General features: G+C 50.6%; 1 protein-coding gene across 2 annotated transcripts in view; it reads left to right on the top strand.

The window, feature by feature from the left end:
- Positions 1-15,059, top strand: part of STK32C (serine/threonine kinase 32C) — a 67,175-nt gene extending 52,116 nt beyond the window's left edge. For both annotated transcript variants that reach the window (XM_064663499.1, XM_064663500.1), the window contains 10 exons: positions 2,582-2,733; positions 5,074-5,247; positions 5,699-5,736; positions 6,364-6,453; positions 7,051-7,154; positions 7,247-7,363; positions 9,192-9,317; positions 9,450-9,581; positions 10,248-10,315; positions 11,135-15,059. In XM_064663499.1, coding sequence (XP_064519569.1) covers positions 2,582-2,733; positions 5,074-5,247; positions 5,699-5,736; positions 6,364-6,453; positions 7,051-7,154; positions 7,247-7,363; positions 9,192-9,317; positions 9,450-9,581; positions 10,248-10,315; positions 11,135-11,270 — 1,137 coding nt within the window. In that variant the 3' untranslated portion in view covers positions 11,271-15,059. The remainder of the gene's footprint in view (positions 1-2,581; positions 2,734-5,073; positions 5,248-5,698; positions 5,737-6,363; positions 6,454-7,050; positions 7,155-7,246; positions 7,364-9,191; positions 9,318-9,449; positions 9,582-10,247; positions 10,316-11,134) is intronic.
- Positions 15,060-17,837: the final 2,778 nt, after the last annotated feature.

The following is a 17,837-nucleotide window of genomic DNA, read 5'->3' on the forward strand; positions in this document are numbered from 1 at the left end:
TTTGTTATCACCGAGGTCACTGGTGAATTAATGAGGCAGTTGGTGCTGCTGAGTGAAGGATGTCCCGGATTCAGGGGAGCTGCCAGCTCAGGTGACAGTACAGGACTTCTCACTGTCTGGGGCCCTGTGGAGTGAGGTGGACCTGGGAGATGTTACAGTCCCCTCTCCTGGCTGGAATCCTGGGTGTGGGCTCCAGCCCTCTTCTCTGCTGTTAGGGGCAGCAGCACACAAACCCTTTGGCAGTGGCTGAACGCTCGGGGTATCTGGGACTCTATGAAAGCTTTCATGTGTCATGTCTTGAGCAATCCACTCCCAGCTGATGCCTGCCTTCTGCCTGGCAGGGCTGGCATGTTTTCCTAATGGCTGTATTTAACCACTGAACATTCCCTGTGTGTGACAAGAGGCCATTGTGCAGAACAAGGACAGAGTAATTTCTGCTTTTTGCATTGTAGACTCTGCATTGTAGACCTGCCTGAAAATGGATTAATTAAAAAAACACTCTTGGTTTGTGACCAAGGAGGTGTTTATTCCTTACCCAGGCGCAGATGCATGAATGGAGAAGCACATAAAGGAAAAGATAGGTGTTGTGGTACCGATGTTTTTGGGGGGACACAAACACATCGGTGCATTTCTATGAGCAGAGGCACCTGCCTGTGGCAGGGCACCCAAGTGACTGAGCCCAGCCAGGGCAGCACTGACACCTGGTGTTGGTTTGCCTTGAGTTCGATCCCTGCCAAGAGCGGTATGTGTGATCGTGAACCATTAATTATGTTTCTTTCCAGAAATCAGAGAACAAAAATTTCCAGAGGGCCTGGAACTGGTGTTGTTTTGTGTGGAAGTGACGCTGTTGCATTGCAGAAAACTATTTGTTATGATTACAGAGTAAAAGAAGTTTTCACCATTTTCTCATTTATTATACTGAGCTCTCATTTGCCCTGCGGAAAAACAAGAGGCAAATGACAGCAATATAACGTGCTATACTTCTTAAGATACAGCAAGTCATAGCCTAAAAAACAAAGCACCCAGAAACTAAAGAGTCTCCAGCCATAATGTGGCATAAACTGCCTTCAGGAGAGAATGTTGCTCAGTGCCTGGATGGCTATTATCCAGAGGTTTGTTTTCAGAGCAGTTCTACAGCAACGACCAGGTTTTAAAGAGATATTGTTAGGGCTTTGCTGCTTTAAGAATTTATAAAATATAAAATATATGTTTCACTGGTTTATTGAATGTACAAACAGCTCGGCCTGCTCTAGGCAGGGGCTGGATCCTGCTGGTGGTGTGCATTGTGGTAGGTTGTTCATTATTGTTACTAAGTTCGCACAAAGGAGGTTTTTCCTTAAGTTTTTTACCTGAACAGTCCCTGGCAGCTGGAGCTGATGGGCGCTGCTCGCCCACAGGCACCAGAGGAAAAGCTCAGGTCACTCTGCCTGCAAAGTGCCCCTAATGTGAGGTCTGAGGTGTGCACAGAGTTATTGCAACACCTGATTTCCAGCTCTTACTGTAATTGTTATGACAATGGCAAAATAATCCCGTTAATTCCTGTGTGTTGCTAATTGAGGGTTTATCAGGCAAACGATAACCACCTATTATTTTGCCACCTCCTCGCTGCAGTGTGTCCTTAATGATATTACACTGAGCACCATTAGCACTCGCAAATGATTATTAATGGCAGCTTTTTAGAGGTGCAGAGTTCCCTGGCTCCCACCTGTCTGAGGTTTCCTGCCATCCACGGAAATTCCCTTTACTTGCTCCCACACTGTGTAAGCATGACCTGCTCTCTGCCTGGAGACAGCCCGGGTCAGCCTGCTCCCGACCAAATGCCCAAATGCCAGAGGAATTATATGCAGCTCATCCTAATTATGAACGTGTCTGATAATTAAAAGAGGGCAGACACAATTATAGCAGATGTAGACATTCCATTAGTTCATTTAAAAATAGTTATGTTGATAGCTAATTAGCTCTTTTAAAAACAGGCACCTGGGTAATTAAAGTGTCATTAGAGGAGCCGAGGGAGGCACCGAAGGCCATGCTGTGGGAAGCTGTGCCAGCCCAGCGGGCTCTGTGCCCGTCAGGGGGACAGGTGCCGGGGTATTCCTCTGGGCCAGGTGTTTGTTGTTGTTGTAAAAAATTTGCATTTTAATAGCTTTCTGCCAACCCCAACAGGATTATTTTGCCCTTTCAGAGCACAGTGATATGTGCAGAAGGTTAAACCCAACCTGCTGAGCTGGGCAGCAGGGGGTGAGAGCAGAGGGGAGGTGAGACTGGGAGAGAGCCCCGTGGTTGTCCAAAGCTGGTCTCCATCCACAGGCAGCAAGGCCAAAGCTCTCCCAGACATCATTTCCTTTGGAAAGCTCTCCGGAGCAGCTGCAGTTATCCAGTGCCAGTGGGTAACTGGAGCAGAGCCCATGCTCTCCCAGTTTGGATGTGGCACTGGGAGCAGGGATGCTGCTGTCCATAGGTCCCAGGTCACAGCTCAGGGATCAGGGAGATTTGATAAGGGGTGAGGTGCTGACCATGTGGGTCTCAGCCCAATAAGCAGCAAATGAGGATATGGAATTTGTTGCTAACTTTCCTTTTCCAGGTGTGCATCGTGCAGAAGAGAGACACGGAGAAGATGTATGCCATGAAGTACATGAACAAGCAGCAGTGCATCGAGAGGGACGAGGTGCGCAACGTGTTCAGAGAGCTGGAGATCCTGCAGGAGATCGAGCACGTGTTCCTGGTGAACCTCTGGTGAGCAGCTCCTTCCCCTCAGCCTCGGGGGCCATCCATCCTTGTGGAGCTACACACCTGATAATTTGAGAGGATCTCATAACTCTTTTTCAGCATCACTACAAATAGTGATGTTTCCAGTTGCTCAATAATGACTTGAGTGTGTGTGCACTGGCAGAAGTATCCTTGTTACTGAGCAATGTTTTAGGGTCTAATTTTAAAAAATCTCTTCAAATCAGGCTGAAATCTAACAAATAGCTTGAGTTGGTAATACTTGTGAAATGCATTCTGTCCAGGTAGTTCCAGTGCAAAAGAATATGCAGTCTGTCTCCTTGGCTTCCCTACAGTCCCATTGACCCCTCACCCCACCAGCACCCTCACTGTGCTCTGCAGCACATTCACTGCAGAATACATAAAAATGTATTCCTTTAGAGTTCAGATAAGTAATTATCAAATTTTGTAGGAAAAATTAATTTACAAGTTTTAGAATGTAGAGCAATATATCCTAGAGTTGTTGGTTAGTTTGGGATGAGTCTGTGGCAGTCAGCCTTGGGACCCACTGCTGGGTGCTCCGTGTGATCTGTCCTTTCTTGCCTTCCTGCCCGGTGAAGGAGTACCCAACACTGGGCAGGGATCAGTAAATCCGTCCTCTTCACCCATGGTCCACTGGCACAACACAAGCTGATCCTGTGCTGGGACAGAGCTGGGGCATGAGCAAACAAAGGGCATGTGCCATGGTGATGGACACAAGGATTCCATGGTTTCTGTTCCCAGGGCACAGGAAGAGTGACAGCAGTGAGAGGTGATGGAAAACCTCTGATATCCCATTTCTACTGGGATGTGTTGTGAAGGCTGGAATCAGTGCCTGATTCCACAGGGAGGGGCAGGAGCAGCAGTTTCTCCTGGGGAGCTGCACACTCATGTGGCTGGACCTGCTGAGCCTGGGGCAGCCCCTGCTATCCCCTCCTGCTCCAGTGGTGCCAGATGCACAGCAGGCTGGTCAGATGTGAGACTTCCAAAAATTCAGGAAGTTTTGTACCCAAAGTAATGGAAGTGGGTAGTGCTTCACATTTCTTTTGTCAATCCATTGCTCCAGAATAGCCAATTAATACTGATTTTTTTTCAGCATTTTAGGAATTACAAATGTTTTTTCCAAAAAGTAATGAAATTCTGGAGAGAACTTGCTCGCTTAGCAAATCTTTCCCTTTTGGCTCATACTTTCAGAATAAACCTACATTAAGATGGGAGTAGAAGTGAGTGATTCATAAGTATTATACAATCCCACATACTCTTTCCTTGGAACTGCAGTCACCAAATATAACAATGAGCGTTGTTTTGGTGTATCCCCCTGCTGTCAGTCTCCCGTGGGACCCACAGCAGATTTAGAGAGGCGGTTTACTCCACAGTAAATATAAATCTCTTTCTGGTTTTTCTGGTTAAATTAGCAGTTGTGTTTTCCATTTCATCTTCAGGATAGGCAGAGATATTTTAAGTAGGTTTATGAGATTATTTGCAACTGAGAATGTGAAGTTTCTCCGAAGTGTCTGGCTGGCAAAGCCTGAGCTCTGCGCTGGTGGGGTGACACAGCACTGCTCGCTCAGGAGAGGACAGTGACAGGGAGAGAGGGGGAACATTGGCTGGGATACACTTCCCTCTTCCAAGGAAGTGTTGCTTAGTGTAGCAATGGGTTAAAAAACAGACCCTTGTCTTGTGCTGGGCTTGCTTAGTTGGGAAGGTGCAAATATTCAGATATGAAGTAGCATTTTCAGTTCTGGCCCCTCATGGCAAGAGAGACATTGAGGAGCTGGAGTGTGTCCAGAGAAGGGAATGGAGCTGGGGAAGGGTTTGGAGCACCAGGAGTGGCTGAGGGAGCTGGGGGGGCTCAGCCTGGGGAAAAGGAGGCTCAAGGGGGACCTTCTCACTCCCTGCAACTCCCTGACAGGAGGGGGGAACCAGGTGGGGGTTGGGCTCTGCTCCCAGGGAACAAGGGACAGGATGAGCAGAAATGGCCACAAGTTGCACCAGCGGACATTTACATTGGATATTAGGAAAAAATTTCTTCATGGAAAGGTTTGTCCAGCCCTGCACAGGCTGCCCAGGGCAGTGGTGGAGTTCCCATCCCTGGAGTGATTTAAAAAGTGTGGGGATGTGGCACTTGGGGACGTGGGTTAGTGGCAACCTTAGCAGTCATGGGGGAATGGTTGGACTCGATGGTCTCAGAGGCTTTTCCAACCTGAACAACTCTGTGGTTCTCTGATTCCGTGCCTGTGGTGGGACTCTCGGGGAGGTGCTGAATAATTAGGAGAGGGGAAAAGCCTGACTTGGTTTGTAAGCCCTGCTCACCCACTGCTGGTCCCACAGGTACTCCTTCCAGGATGAGGAGGACATGTTCATGGTGGTGGACCTGCTTCTGGGTGGTGATCTGCGCTATCACCTGCAGCAGAATGTCCAGTTTACTGAGGAGACGGTGAAACTCTACATCTGTGAGATGGCTCTGGCTCTCGACTACCTGCGGAGCCAGCATATCATCCACAGGTAACCCTGCAGGCCCTGCTGGCAGGTGGGAGCTGGTGGGACCTGCCCGTGGTGGGGTTGGGGTGGGTGACACTGTCTTTGCTGGTCCTGGGCACCCTCTGTCTGCTGGTCCTGCCCCATCACTCAGAGGGAGCCTGATGCTTCACTGGGGGTTGAACCTTCCAGGGCACGTGTCAAAGCCATCCAGGGCTTCACACAAATATCCCTGGTATTGTGTTATTAATTTTCATTGGGAATGATGCCTGAACCAGTCCCATGTTCCCACTTTTTCACCCGGTTACCCAGAAAAAGCATATTTCTAGTCCACCGTAAAGGGACTTACCTCATGTTAGGGTATTTTTGTTTCATTTGTTCCTAATTTTTGATAGATAAAAAGTTACAGGATTTTTGTTGAATTACATCTTTGGTCTGACTGAGACTCCACCTGCTGTAACCTTCCTTCTTTTCCCAGAGATGTAAAACCAGACAACATCCTCCTTGATGAGCAAGGTAGGATCACTCTGCCCCTCTTTGCTCCCTTATTCATTCCAGGAACATATCCTTTACAGTCCTGAGTAGTGGGCGTTTTTTACCTAGGGAAAGTGTGGGAAAAGCACCCCTTCTTTTACTTGAACATTGTGCATTGTAATGCCAGGGAGGATCCCCCAAGGGCAGCCCCTCTCCTGGTTACCCCCTCGCTTTGCCCACACTTGGCCTCTTCCCTTGCTGGTGGAAGAGACAGGGGCATGGCAGGGGGTTGGAACTAGATATCTTTAAGGTCTCTTCTAACCCAAACCATTCTGTGGTTCTATGATGGTGTTTCCCCATTGTCCTCTTCATTCCTAGAGCTTCTGGCCAGAGCAATTTGGCCAAGTGCTGGAGCTGCTGGGGGGCTACTGGTTTGTTCCAAGCTTTTAAAATCAAGATCCAAAGCTCACTACCCTTTAATCACCTGGCCAGCCCAGATCCTGGGAAAGCTTTGGGATCTGATATGGCTGTTCCATGGGGTCTGACCCTGATCTGCCCCTGCCTGCGCTACCCTGTCTGAGGGCAGAAGCTTATGAAACAAATGTATTCTGACTCTGCATTGCCACTGCACTGCCATTAATTCCTTCTTAAAATGTGTCTTTATTTAAGGTCATGCCCATTTAACAGATTTTAATATTGCAACAATAATTAGGGACGGTGAAAGAGCGACTGCGTTGGCTGGGACAAAGCCCTACATGGGTAAGAAACAATTGCTGCTCTCACCCCTTTGCCCTGACTCAGAGTAGGTTTTTTTGCATTTTGAGAACGCTCAGCACATGCTGCCCCAGGGGCCCTGGCTGGGGCAGAGGCAGTGGATTAATTTTTAGGGCATTAATGCACATGCCCAAGTCATTCAGCAGAGCCTGATTGTTTGAAAAGTGAAACTCCTGGGGTGAAGGCATCACTGCTGGTGTGCCCTGCCTCCCCCTCCCATCCCATCCTGCCCTACCCTCCGCAACCAGTCCTGCCGTCCCCATCCTATCATGCCCCCCCATCCCACCCTGCTATCCCCATCCCTTCCTTCTCTTTCCGCTGGCCCCACCCTTGGACTTGCTACACCCCAGTGGGCTCCAGTTTTCTGCTGTGCCTGGACTGGGAGGGCTCTCCCTGTGTGTACCCAATAGCCCAGCTCCCATGGAGGGCAGGCACACTGCTGCTGCCACTGCTCTCCCTGCCTCACACACCTCCCCTTGGGCAGTTGTGAATAAAAATCACCATAAGCTTTTTCACTGACTTACATGAAATACTGAAATAGAAGCAATGAATGACCTGTTGCATTTTGCCCTTTCTGTTCAGCCCCAGAGATTTTCCATTCCTTCCTGAACGGCGGGACGGGCTATTCCTTCGAGGTGGACTGGTGGTCTCTTGGAGTCATGGCTTACGAGCTGCTGCGGGGCTGGGTAGGGCTCTGGCCATCTGGCCCTTGGAATGCGTGTCTGACTTGACACAGCGGGAGAGGGGATTCCTTCTCATCTCTCTGCTCTCTCCCCAGAGGCCGTATGACATCCACTCCAGCAACCCCGTGGAGTCCCTGGTGCAGCTCTTCAGCACTGTCAGTGTTCAGTACTCCTCGGCCTGGTCCAAAGAGATGGTTGCGCTGCTGCGGAAGGTACGTCGTCCTGCTGGGGGGCTGTGTGGGGTGTTAGTTGCTGTGTGGATGGGACTAGCTGGAAAATTATCAGCGTATTAACCAACTACTACTACTACTAATTTCAAAAAAGATAGGCTGGGAGAGCTGGGGATGTTCATCCTGGAGAAGGGTTAGGAGAGACCTTAGAGCCCCTTCCAGTGCCTAAAGGTGCTCCGAGAGAGCTGGAGAGGGACTTGGGGCAACGGCCTGGAAGGACAGGACAAGGGGGAATGGCTTCCCACTGCCAGAAGGCAGAGTTATATGGGATATTGGGAAGGAATTCTTGGCTGTGAGGGTGGTGAGGCCCTGGCACAAGTTGCCCAGAGAAGCTGTGGCTGCCCCATCCCTGGAAGTGTTCCAGGCCAGGTGGATGGGGTTTGGAGCAACCTGGGCTAGTGGAAGGTGTCCCTGCCCATGGCAGAGGGTTAGAACTAGATGATTTTTAAGGTCCCTTCCAACCCAAACCATCCTGGGGTTCCACAATTAATGATGTGTGTTCTGTGTTTATTATCCGTGTAATAATATGCACTATGTTTGACAGCAAGGGAAGCAAAATGGCTTTTCTTGATGTGACAGTCAGATTTCCAGCTGGGCTAGAACTGTGTCTTCCAGCATCCCATCCTCTCCATGAGCTCTGTAACCTATAAAGTCAGCAGTGATGGCTGGGGTGGCATATGACATAAAGAGCGTGTGCTGCACTGCAGCATTGGCTGCTCTTTTTCGCCAGTTTTTCAGGGCTGAAGGGTCTGGTGGGGTTGTGAGAGCTGTTGGGGGGTTGCAGGCCTATGGAATGTCCTGGTGCTCCCCTCGTGCTGCAGCTGGAGGAAGCTGGTGATGAGGTGGGAAGGTTGGTTTAGCTCCGGCTTGCTTGAGAACTCAGAAAAGTAGCTGGTGAATTTGCTGTAGGAAAGATACACCCCGTGCTGGCAGCAAATAAGCGCCTCTGGTGTGAGTTAATGCTGGACGGGCAATTTGTAGAATTGGCTTCGGTTTAACGAGGAGCAGCGTTTCCAGCGGAGGCAGCGGCGCGTTCGGCAGGTTCGCATTGCCATCTGCTGGGCATCCAGGGAATCCTCTCACCGGGAACGCGCCAGCATCCCTCTAAGCCGAGAAGGACCCCCATGTCCCCCCAAAGCGCTGGGGTGCCCCAGCCGTGCGTCCTGCTCACTCAGCCTTCACAGCATCCCTGGGCTTGGGGAGCTGCAAGTACAGCCACCGTCACCTTCCCCGTGCACCGTCACCTTCAGCATTGGAGAAACACCCGGTGCTGGCTTTATTTTCTGGAAAAACATGGTAACCACCTAGAATCAGTGTGCCTAGGACTGTCCAGTTTCTTAAGGAAAACAGTCCCAGATGGGCATTTTGTGGAGGTCCCACTGTAGGTGCCTGTCAGCTGGAAGACCAGGCATGGTCAGTTGAAGATGCCCAAACCAAGGGGTCAGGTTTCAAATTCTAGGTGCTCTGGGAAAATGGCAAGAACTGGTCCAGAGAGACATGGGGCTCCTGGAGAGTGCTGAGTGCTGCAGGAAAGGGTTGTGCATCCTGGGATGTGTGGGGGGAGCAAACCCACTCTGTCCAGGAGCTCATAGTACCCGGTTTCACAACCTCCAGAACGTTTTCTAAAGTTTTTTTCTGTACTAAGTTATGTATTTCCCATAACAGAAGTGCTCCTGCATGTCTGAACTATCTGAGTTGTCCCAGGCAGGATGGTGCTGGGTGCTTTGTCTTTTTCCTCTGACACGAGTGCTTTTCCCTCCAGTGCTTTTTCCCTCCAATGCTTTTCTGTCTGATGTTTTTCCCTCTCCAGCTGCTGACAGTGAACCCTGAGCATCGCTTCTCCTGCCTGGGCGATATCCAGGCCTCGACGTACCTGTCTGGTGTGGTCTGGAGCGATGTCTGTGGGAAGCGTGTGGAGCCAGGCTTCGTCCCCAACGTGAGTAGGAGTGATCTGTATCAGGACCACTTCTCCTATTAAAGGAACCACTGTGACAGCAGAGGGTTTCCCATGGGGGGGTGGTTTCTGAGTCTCTGCTGTGCCTGACACGCGTGTCACGTTGTGTTGCAGAAGGGCCGCCTGCACTGTGACCCCACCTTTGAGCTGGAGGAGATGATTCTGGAGTCGAGGCCCCTGCACAAAAAGAAGAAGAGGCTTGCAAAGAACAAGTCGAGAGATAACAGCAAAGACAGCTCCCAGTCTGTACGTGCTCTGTGGGGTAGCATCCAGCTGGCAAAAGGCTGAGTGGCTGGAATTGGGGGGGTGTCACAGCCGTTCCTGCTGCCCTGCAGGAGCTGTAGGTTTAGTTTGGTAAAAACATTTCCCCAATGGAGTCTTTCTGCCAACCAAGCATTCTTTTTATGGAAGTTTGATCAAAGTCTTTCACAGTAGTCTGTACTTTGGAAAATTAAATGAGCAGCAGAGGTCTGGGCACTGAGGTGTTCCCGTGTCCCCACACGGCCCCAGACCCACGTGTGCCTGGGGACAAGGCAGCAGCTCCCTGTGTGTGTTTACAGGGATTCACACATGTGGGCTGTGTGCTGGGCTCTCCCCACGCTGGCTGTCCTTCCTTTGGGCTGACAGCACTCCCAAAATACAGGATACATGGATAAATGTGTTGTGTTTATGTGGGGAATGGTGTGATCTGTGTTTTATGGAAAACTGCTGCTGTGGATGGCACAAGCCCCTGGTGAAAGCCACACAGCAACCAGCCCTGCTGCCTCCAGCTATTGTGCTGAGGTTTGGGGTGGGGGGTGTCTCTTGCACACATCTGGAGGCTTCTGCACACAGCTGGGAGTGCTGGGGTGCTGCAGGCAGCAATGAGATGCAAATAGGGCAGCTTATGCATGTCATGTTTTTCTTCAACAGGAAAATGACTATCTTCAGGAATGCCTTGAAGCTATCCAGCAGGACTTTGTCATCTTCAACAGAGAGAAGTGAGTATGTTGGGTGGTTTTTTTAAGGAAAAATACTCTTTTTCCTGACTTCCCTTAGGAATCAGAGTTCAGCGCCTGACAGCTTGTAGCACCTTGCTGTGGGCTTAGCCCCAGGTGACTGTTGTCAGCTGAGGAGCTCAGGTGCTGCCTGTGTGTGAAAAATGGCTCTGACCTCACACAAAGGGAGACAAGATCAGGGATTATTAATCACTGCCATTAAATGAAATATGCTGCAGAGAGACTTCTGAGATTTAACATATGTATGTGACACTGCTTCAGTTTCCCCATGGCATCTCCTTGCCCATCCTGCTTTTAGAAGATGATGTTTTGGGAAATGAAGGCAGGGAAAGTTAGACTTGATGATATTGAACCTGAATGATTTTATGAAAGTGTTAAAGTCTCTGGTGGGCATGAGCAGGCAGTGAAAAGTGCTGGATTAAAACTGCTGCTTCCCCGAGTTTGGGAATGTTTGGTCCATAAGCATAGCAGGAGGCTCCATGGAGGAGATGGGGGTGAGAGTCTGGCTGCAGTGCAGGTGCTTGTGGCCGAGGTCTGGGTAGGCTGAATCCTCTCAAGCCATTTTGGGATGTTTTCAGAGCAGTTCAGTGTGGTTTGCTGGTACACTGGCCTCTGTCATCACCTCTTTGCGTGCCCTGGGAAGCCTCCTCTTGTTCACCGTGGGTCTGCAGTAGGCCCCTGTTGAGCAGTGGGAGGGCAGCCTGGGGTGCGCTCATGGCTGCAGACCACCCTCACCCCACTCCTTCTGGGGGTTTTTGGTTTGAGGGTGCCTGATAACTCCTGGTTCCTCTGCTCCTACAGACTAAAGAAGAGCCAAGAGCAGCCGAGTGAGTCCGTGTCTGCCTCCGAGACCACTGACGAAGCCGAGGCAGAGGCTGAGTCCGAGCCCTCCAACCTGCACATGTGCAGCTCCGTGTGCTCCTCGGGCAGCAGTTAGGCTGGAGCCCCGGGCGAGGGTCCCCGCCCGCGCCGCTCACCTGCCTCAGGTGCGCTGAGCACCCGAGCTGACCCCGCTGCCACCCGAGAGCACCGACAGCTCGTCCTGCAGAGCTGGAGACAGAGAGTTCATACAGAACTGCCCTCCTGGGTTATGGAGCGCCAGCCCGGCACGTCGTGGGGGAAGACACTGCCTATGCAACTTGCCAAGGGGAGATCAACTTCTTTACTTGTTTTAATGTCAGGTTGCTGAATGCACGTTTTTAATGCAGTGAGTGGACAAGGAAAGAAGCCGCATCCTTGGGTCCCACAGGGGAAGACACAGAGCAGGGAGGAAGGCTGAAGAGGTAGTTGGAGTTTGACTTTTCCCTGTTCCCTGTTCACAAAGGTTATGTGGGGACAAGCAATCCCTGTGCAAGCTGTAGCAGCCCTGAGGCCTCTCCAGTCTGTGGTGGGTGGCACCAGCTCCTGGGAGCCTCCAGCTGTTTGAGTCCTGCAGCATGAGGACGTCCCAGGCACCTCCTTGTCCTTGCGTCACCTGTCAGTTCCTTTCCTGACTCCGGGCAAATAAATGTTTTTTGTGCACTCCATGGATTCTTCAGGGACTGGGTAAAGTGTAATGGGTTCAATGTGTATTTGAGATGCAGAATGTGTTTAAAATATTTGCTTTCTCCACGTGGCTGCTGCAGGCAGCGGGGAGCCGTGGGATGGACTGGAGGGTCTGGCTCTGCCTGGGTTTGGAGGACACAGTTTATCACAGGCTCAGGTTTAGCTGGAGGCAGAATGAGTGGCCTAGCAAGGCTGCTCGATTATGAAAGACAGGAATATCTTATTGTACCCTTCAATTTACTTTATTTTCAATGTAAAATACAGGTACTGTATATAATTTACCACTACCTGTCTTAAATGCGTATAAGATGGGAGGTCTCCTTCCCCTGCTCCAGCTCTGGATGTTGCCTTTCTTGTTTTAGGAGCCTTCATATGTTGTTTAATCTGCTATAGAGTGGCTTTTGGTTACTGTTGCTAAAACTGAGCCCTGCAGCTGTTGTGGCACCCGGAGGTATGGTGGGACTGCAGGCACCACCAAACCATCAACAGCTCTTTGCTGCCAGACAGTGGGAGGTTGCAGTGTTTGCATCCTTACTGGATATTCCTAATGCAAAAATGGATGGGAAAAATTTTTAACAAATGCAGATTCTTTCAGGACAAGTTTTGTTGCAGTTTTTGTTTCCACAAAAAAAACAGAAAGGTGTTAAATGGTACGAAACCATCTGATATGAGCAGTGACACGGCCCGTGCATCTTCCACAGTTTTATGTGGGAATTACTGCGTGGCTAAAATTGTGCAGAAGCACATTTTTGGGGCAGTCTTTAAAGGTGTGCAGGAGGAGGGGAGTCGGAGCGCTGGGTCCAGTTGCACGGTTATTTTCAGGACAGAGCAAGGCAGGTGCTGTCAGACCTGGGGGGATGAACATCCCACCCTTGCTGTGCCTGGTGAGGGACCAGGGCCACACTGGGAGGCCCCCGTGTCACCCACTGGTCCTTGCACACCCTGTGCCTCGTTAGGAGCTGTGTTAATGACAGCTCAGGAGGGCTGGGCTGTTCAGTGAGCGAGGGCTGAAATAAATGTGTTCTGCTCCTTTTCCCAGCTGTAGGAGGGCACCTACCCCCGTTCTGATCCTGGGCTATGCTGAGGGGACCTACCCTTTCCACCCCGGTAACTTCCAGTCTGTTTACTGGATACCAGGGTGGCCTAATTACCTTCTCCTGCCCATCAGAGCACACCTGTGTGTGCAGGTAGGCCATGTGCTCTGGCCCATTTTGTGCTGAGCAGCCCCTGCTCTCCTTGTGGGGAGCCTGTTCCTCACCCTGTGTCTCTCTGCACACACCTCATGTCCTCCATCCCACATCCCTCAGCCAGAGCACCCAGCCCTATCCTAGTGCAGCAGATGAGGATCAAACCATGTATTTATTCAGAGGTTATGAATTACAGGTGATTAACTCCACTGGCATGGATAGTTTCAGTGAATTCCGTTGCACTATTTAGCAACTTTCTGTAAATAACAACAAAAGTTTGGACTATCAGAATGATGAGAAGAGTCACTGATTTTTTGACCAAAACATCCTGTATATGAGAGGTGCAGATAGATCCTATTCAACCAGAAGCTCTCAGGCCAGGAGAGCTATTGGCAGTTCCATGACATGTCTAATTGATATTTGCATCACTTTCCTTAGGACAAGGACCCCTGAGGTGGGGTTGATGTGTGTGGGGAGGAGCTGACTCACTTCTGAAATGGAGGCTTCTCAGCCCAAACCCTCTCTGTGTCAATCATCTGACAGCACACCTTTGCAGCACACCTCTTCCTGGGTGAATTGTGCAAAACGTTTCAGCAGCACTTGGCAGAAACCGGGAGAGCTTCTTGGGAAAAGCTAGGGAACAGCTCCTTCCCACGGGAAACATTCTGGGCAGATCCTGGCTGCTCAGGAAACGTCCCTGGAATCCAGCAGTGCATTCCCAGGAATGTGCTGGGGATGCATTGCTTCTGCCTCAGTCATTGCTGAACCTGAATCCCTGAGAACAGTACCAGGACACAGAGCTCTGGGATCATTGTGCCGAGTGGGAGAGACACTGTGAACATGTCCCTGAAGTGCTCAGTGTTGGTCCAAAGTGATGCTTGGACATAACCTCACCAGAGCCCGTCGGGGCCAGGTTCCGTTGACGCCTGTTTCTGCCCAGTCCCCGGAGGAGAAATGGTAAGGAAAGAGCAATTAGAAAAGTGATGGGAAACAGATCAGTGTTTGCTTCATTGTCAGAACCCCCGTGCTGGGTTTCAGTGCTCGGGCCCTCCCGTCCCTGCTCTGGGACCCTGTTGTGTCGTGTCCCCATCGCTGTGTCCCAGTAACGAGCTGGTGCTGATTGAGCCAAGCGTGGTCCTGCTGGCCCCACGTCTTTGTGGCTCCTTCCAGGGTGTCCCATGTCCAGCTCACCCCCTCCACAATGGATTCCTGGGGATGTGCTGGGGTTTCCCACCATTGCTTGTGCCAGTGCCGCTGTTGCCGTTGGTGTTGGATGAGCCCTGGCTGATGCCGGATGTTGAGCAAACCTCGCAGTGAAGTTGTGACATAGCCCTGGTCCCAAATCCCAGCCTGGAAGGCATCACTAGCAGCTCTGGGTACACCTCCACTACAACCAGAACACAGGAATTTTCTGGATATAAATATTTAAATACCTGTATTTTTTTTATGACAGATTTATACAGCGTGTGCCATTATCCGCTGTGAAACGTCTACAGCACCTATAAATTATTCTCCTTTAATCACTTGCCATGAGATTGTTTTCGTATCTCTGTTGTGTTACAAAGTTTTGCAAAGTTGCATATTTTTAAGTGTTTCCATTGAATTCCACAGCCTTCACTGGGAATTTGTGCAGAAGACAAATGTCAGGTCAGGTCCTGATGTTTCTTCTGTTGCCAATTCTTTATTACTCCAGAGCTTGCCAAAAAGAGACTAAGAGTAATAAAATAATAGCAAAAATGCCAATAATATGGACTTGACCCTGGACAGTGCTGAAATCCTGTTGCCTTGGTAGGGTATTTTTTTAAAATTATTGCAGTGCATATATATGTAAATATACCTTTGTATTTTATGTTAATACATTCCTGTAATTTTCTTGCATGACAATTTTACCATGTCACGGAACATTTAAGTTATGACAAGTTTGTGTTTTTGCAGATACTGCCGGAAGCCATTGCACATGTGGAGTAATAAATGTGTATTTTTAACATTGCCAAGGATTTGGTGTCATTTCCAGGGTTTTGAGCTGTCGATCCATGAAACCATGGAAACACCTGAATGTTGGAATTCTGGAGCCCAGCCAGACCCAGGGCTGCTGGGACACCCTGCTGGTGTGGAGCCAGGTGGGACGAGAGCTGCAGGAACATGGCCATGAGACACCTCAAAAACAGGTGCTGAAAGAGGAACAGCTGCATCCAGGCTTTCCAGTGTCCCACTTTCCAGTGTCAGCCAGAAGGTGTTTGTAATTCCCTAGGGAGGCTGGGGGTGCACACAGGGGGGCTGAGGGCCCTGTCCATGGTGGGTGGAAGGTCTCAGTGAGGTTGAGTAGAGTCCTGGGCATGGCCATGGGCCTGAGCCAGCGCTGTCCAAACTGGCCCTGCTGCTGTCAGCACTGGGGCTGGCAGGTGGTTTGGGAGCAGCAGGATGGGGCTGGGGGTACTCAGGGGACAGAGGTTAGGGTGGGGGGTATGTGGGTGGTTTGGGAGCAGCAGGATGGGGCTGGAGGTGGGAGGAGATGGTGGTAGGACCCCGGCATTGCTGCAGCAGGGAGGACATGATAGCTGTGGCTCACAGTGATTTGGTATTTCCCCTTACACAGCCCTGGATTTTGTATCTTAAACTCGGTAAAAGCAGCCCTGGGAGTGCCAGGAGATTTCTGCTTTTCCCCTCTCATCCCTCCTGAGTGCAGGAATCAGTTCTCTCGCTCGGCAGTGACGTGCTGCTGCTGGGTCACAGTGCAGGCAGCAGCTACGAAGGCTCCTCCTGACTTCAAAGGAGCCGTGAAGGAAGGAGATGAATTGATGTCTGAGTCTGAGCTCGTCCCTCTCTGCAGAGCCCGGCGCCTCCGCTTTGATGCCTCTGGGATTCCCAGCTGTCTATGGGTGTCCCCAAGGACCAAGGACACCCGTCAAGCCAGGTCATTCACTACAGGGGGGCACAGGGTGAGGGCAGCTTCCCACACTGAAATACAGTGGGTGGAAAACTGATGGATTCAAACCTCCATGGCAGCCAGGAGTGCTCAGTGTCTGCCTGCCCTGTGCCATTATCTCTGTGCCTAAACTGTGGGAACCAGCTTTTCCAGGAACAAGCATCTTGTCCCACCCTCTGCCATGGGTAGGGACACCTTCCACTAGCCCAGGTTGCTCCAAGTCCCATCCAACCTGGCCTTGAACACTTCCAGGGATCCACGGGCAGCCACAGCTTTTCTGGACAATCTGTGCCAGGGCCTCAACACCCTCACAGCGAAGATTTCCTTCCCAATATCCCAAATTACCCTGCCCCCTTGTCCTAACACTCCATGCAAAATAAAAATAAATAAAAAAGCTGCAGGGACATGGACAGGCAGGGATAATTTGGGATAAATTTAGGAATAGTTTAGTGCCTCTGCCAGCTGATTCTGTCCCTTAGGAGCACTGTTGTCCTGCAGGGAATCCAGAGATCCATCCCCACTCCAGGCACAAGTGCAGAAATTTAGGGCTCCTCCGTCGCAGCCGCGGTGCCGCAGAGCTGGAGATGTGCCCTCGGTCAAGAGCACGGAGCGTCTCCCCAGCGTCCCTGACCTAGAGCCTGCAGGAAAGCTGTCCAAAGGAATTAGGGCCAGACTGTTGGTGCCATGGAGGGGTTTGTTTCCTGGAGGCTCTGGCTCCATTAGCAGGCAGCTGTGGAGCTCTGCTCAGCATCTCCTGGCACTGGGAGAGCTGCTGAGGTGCTCCTGGCTCCAACCCCTGCATTAGGAGTAGGTTGGGGCAGCTGTGCCAGCTCCAACAGCTCCCTGACAGAGGGAATAAATGCAAACACTCCCTCCGAAGGGAAGGGATGGTGGGATTTGGGCCCTGGACTGGCGCAGTGGGTGGAGGGAACAAAACCAGGTGATGGTGGGAGAGGCAATGGCATCTCTGGGACCTGGCACTAACCAGCCCAACTGTGGGAAAATTCTGTGGATATTTCCAGGACAGAGACCACAGAACTTTTGTTAAGTGCTACCAAGCTGAGAGTGCTGGGGTGTCCCTTTCACCCCCTGCATATTGAGGTGGTGGGGAGGTCACTGCCAGCAGACTGTAACTTCTATCTTTCCTATTCCTTATAGAGTTCCTCCTGCCATAATTTTAAGCTCTATTTAGAAAGAAAATAGATCATGGAGTCATAAATCATTTGGGTTGAAAGGGACTTTAAAGCTCATCTAGTCCCGTCCCCTGCCACAGGCAGGGATATCTTCCACTAGATGTTAATTGTCTTGGTGCAATTGCAGGAGAAATCAGAAAACAAACAAATGAAATCAAATAAGTTAAAACTAAATATAAAACATACGAATAAATGCATTCCCATGTGTTTGCTGCAGAACCTACTGCAGCATTAAGCTGTGAGATGTAGGTCAGATCAGATAATCAAAAAAAACCCCACCAAAAAATAAATCGCTCCCTGGTTTACATTTGTGGGTTCAGATAATAATACATTCATTCCTACCGAACTCATGGATTCGTGTATCCGGAGCCACCATACGTGCGATTCCAGCTCCAACCCATGGAGTAGATGTTTGCTTGTGCTTCCACAGCCCTCTTCCCTTTCTTGTTCCCTGCTCTGACAGAGCTGGAGACCAAAGCCTGACAGTGCCTGAGGGAAACTGGCATCTCACAGACATGTCACGGAATCTCACTGAGCCGGCGTCTCACCGGCACTGGGAGCAGAGTTGACCTAGTGGGACAAACCAGCTCCCACTCCCAGTGCTGTGGGTTCATCTGCAAAGCAGAGGGGTTTGGGGTCAGGCGGCTGTGCGG

Source organism: Pseudopipra pipra, chromosome 8, assembly GCF_036250125.1.
Source record: "Pseudopipra pipra isolate bDixPip1 chromosome 8, bDixPip1.hap1, whole genome shotgun sequence".
Classification (NCBI taxonomy): Eukaryota; Metazoa; Chordata; class Aves; order Passeriformes; family Pipridae; genus Pseudopipra; species Pseudopipra pipra.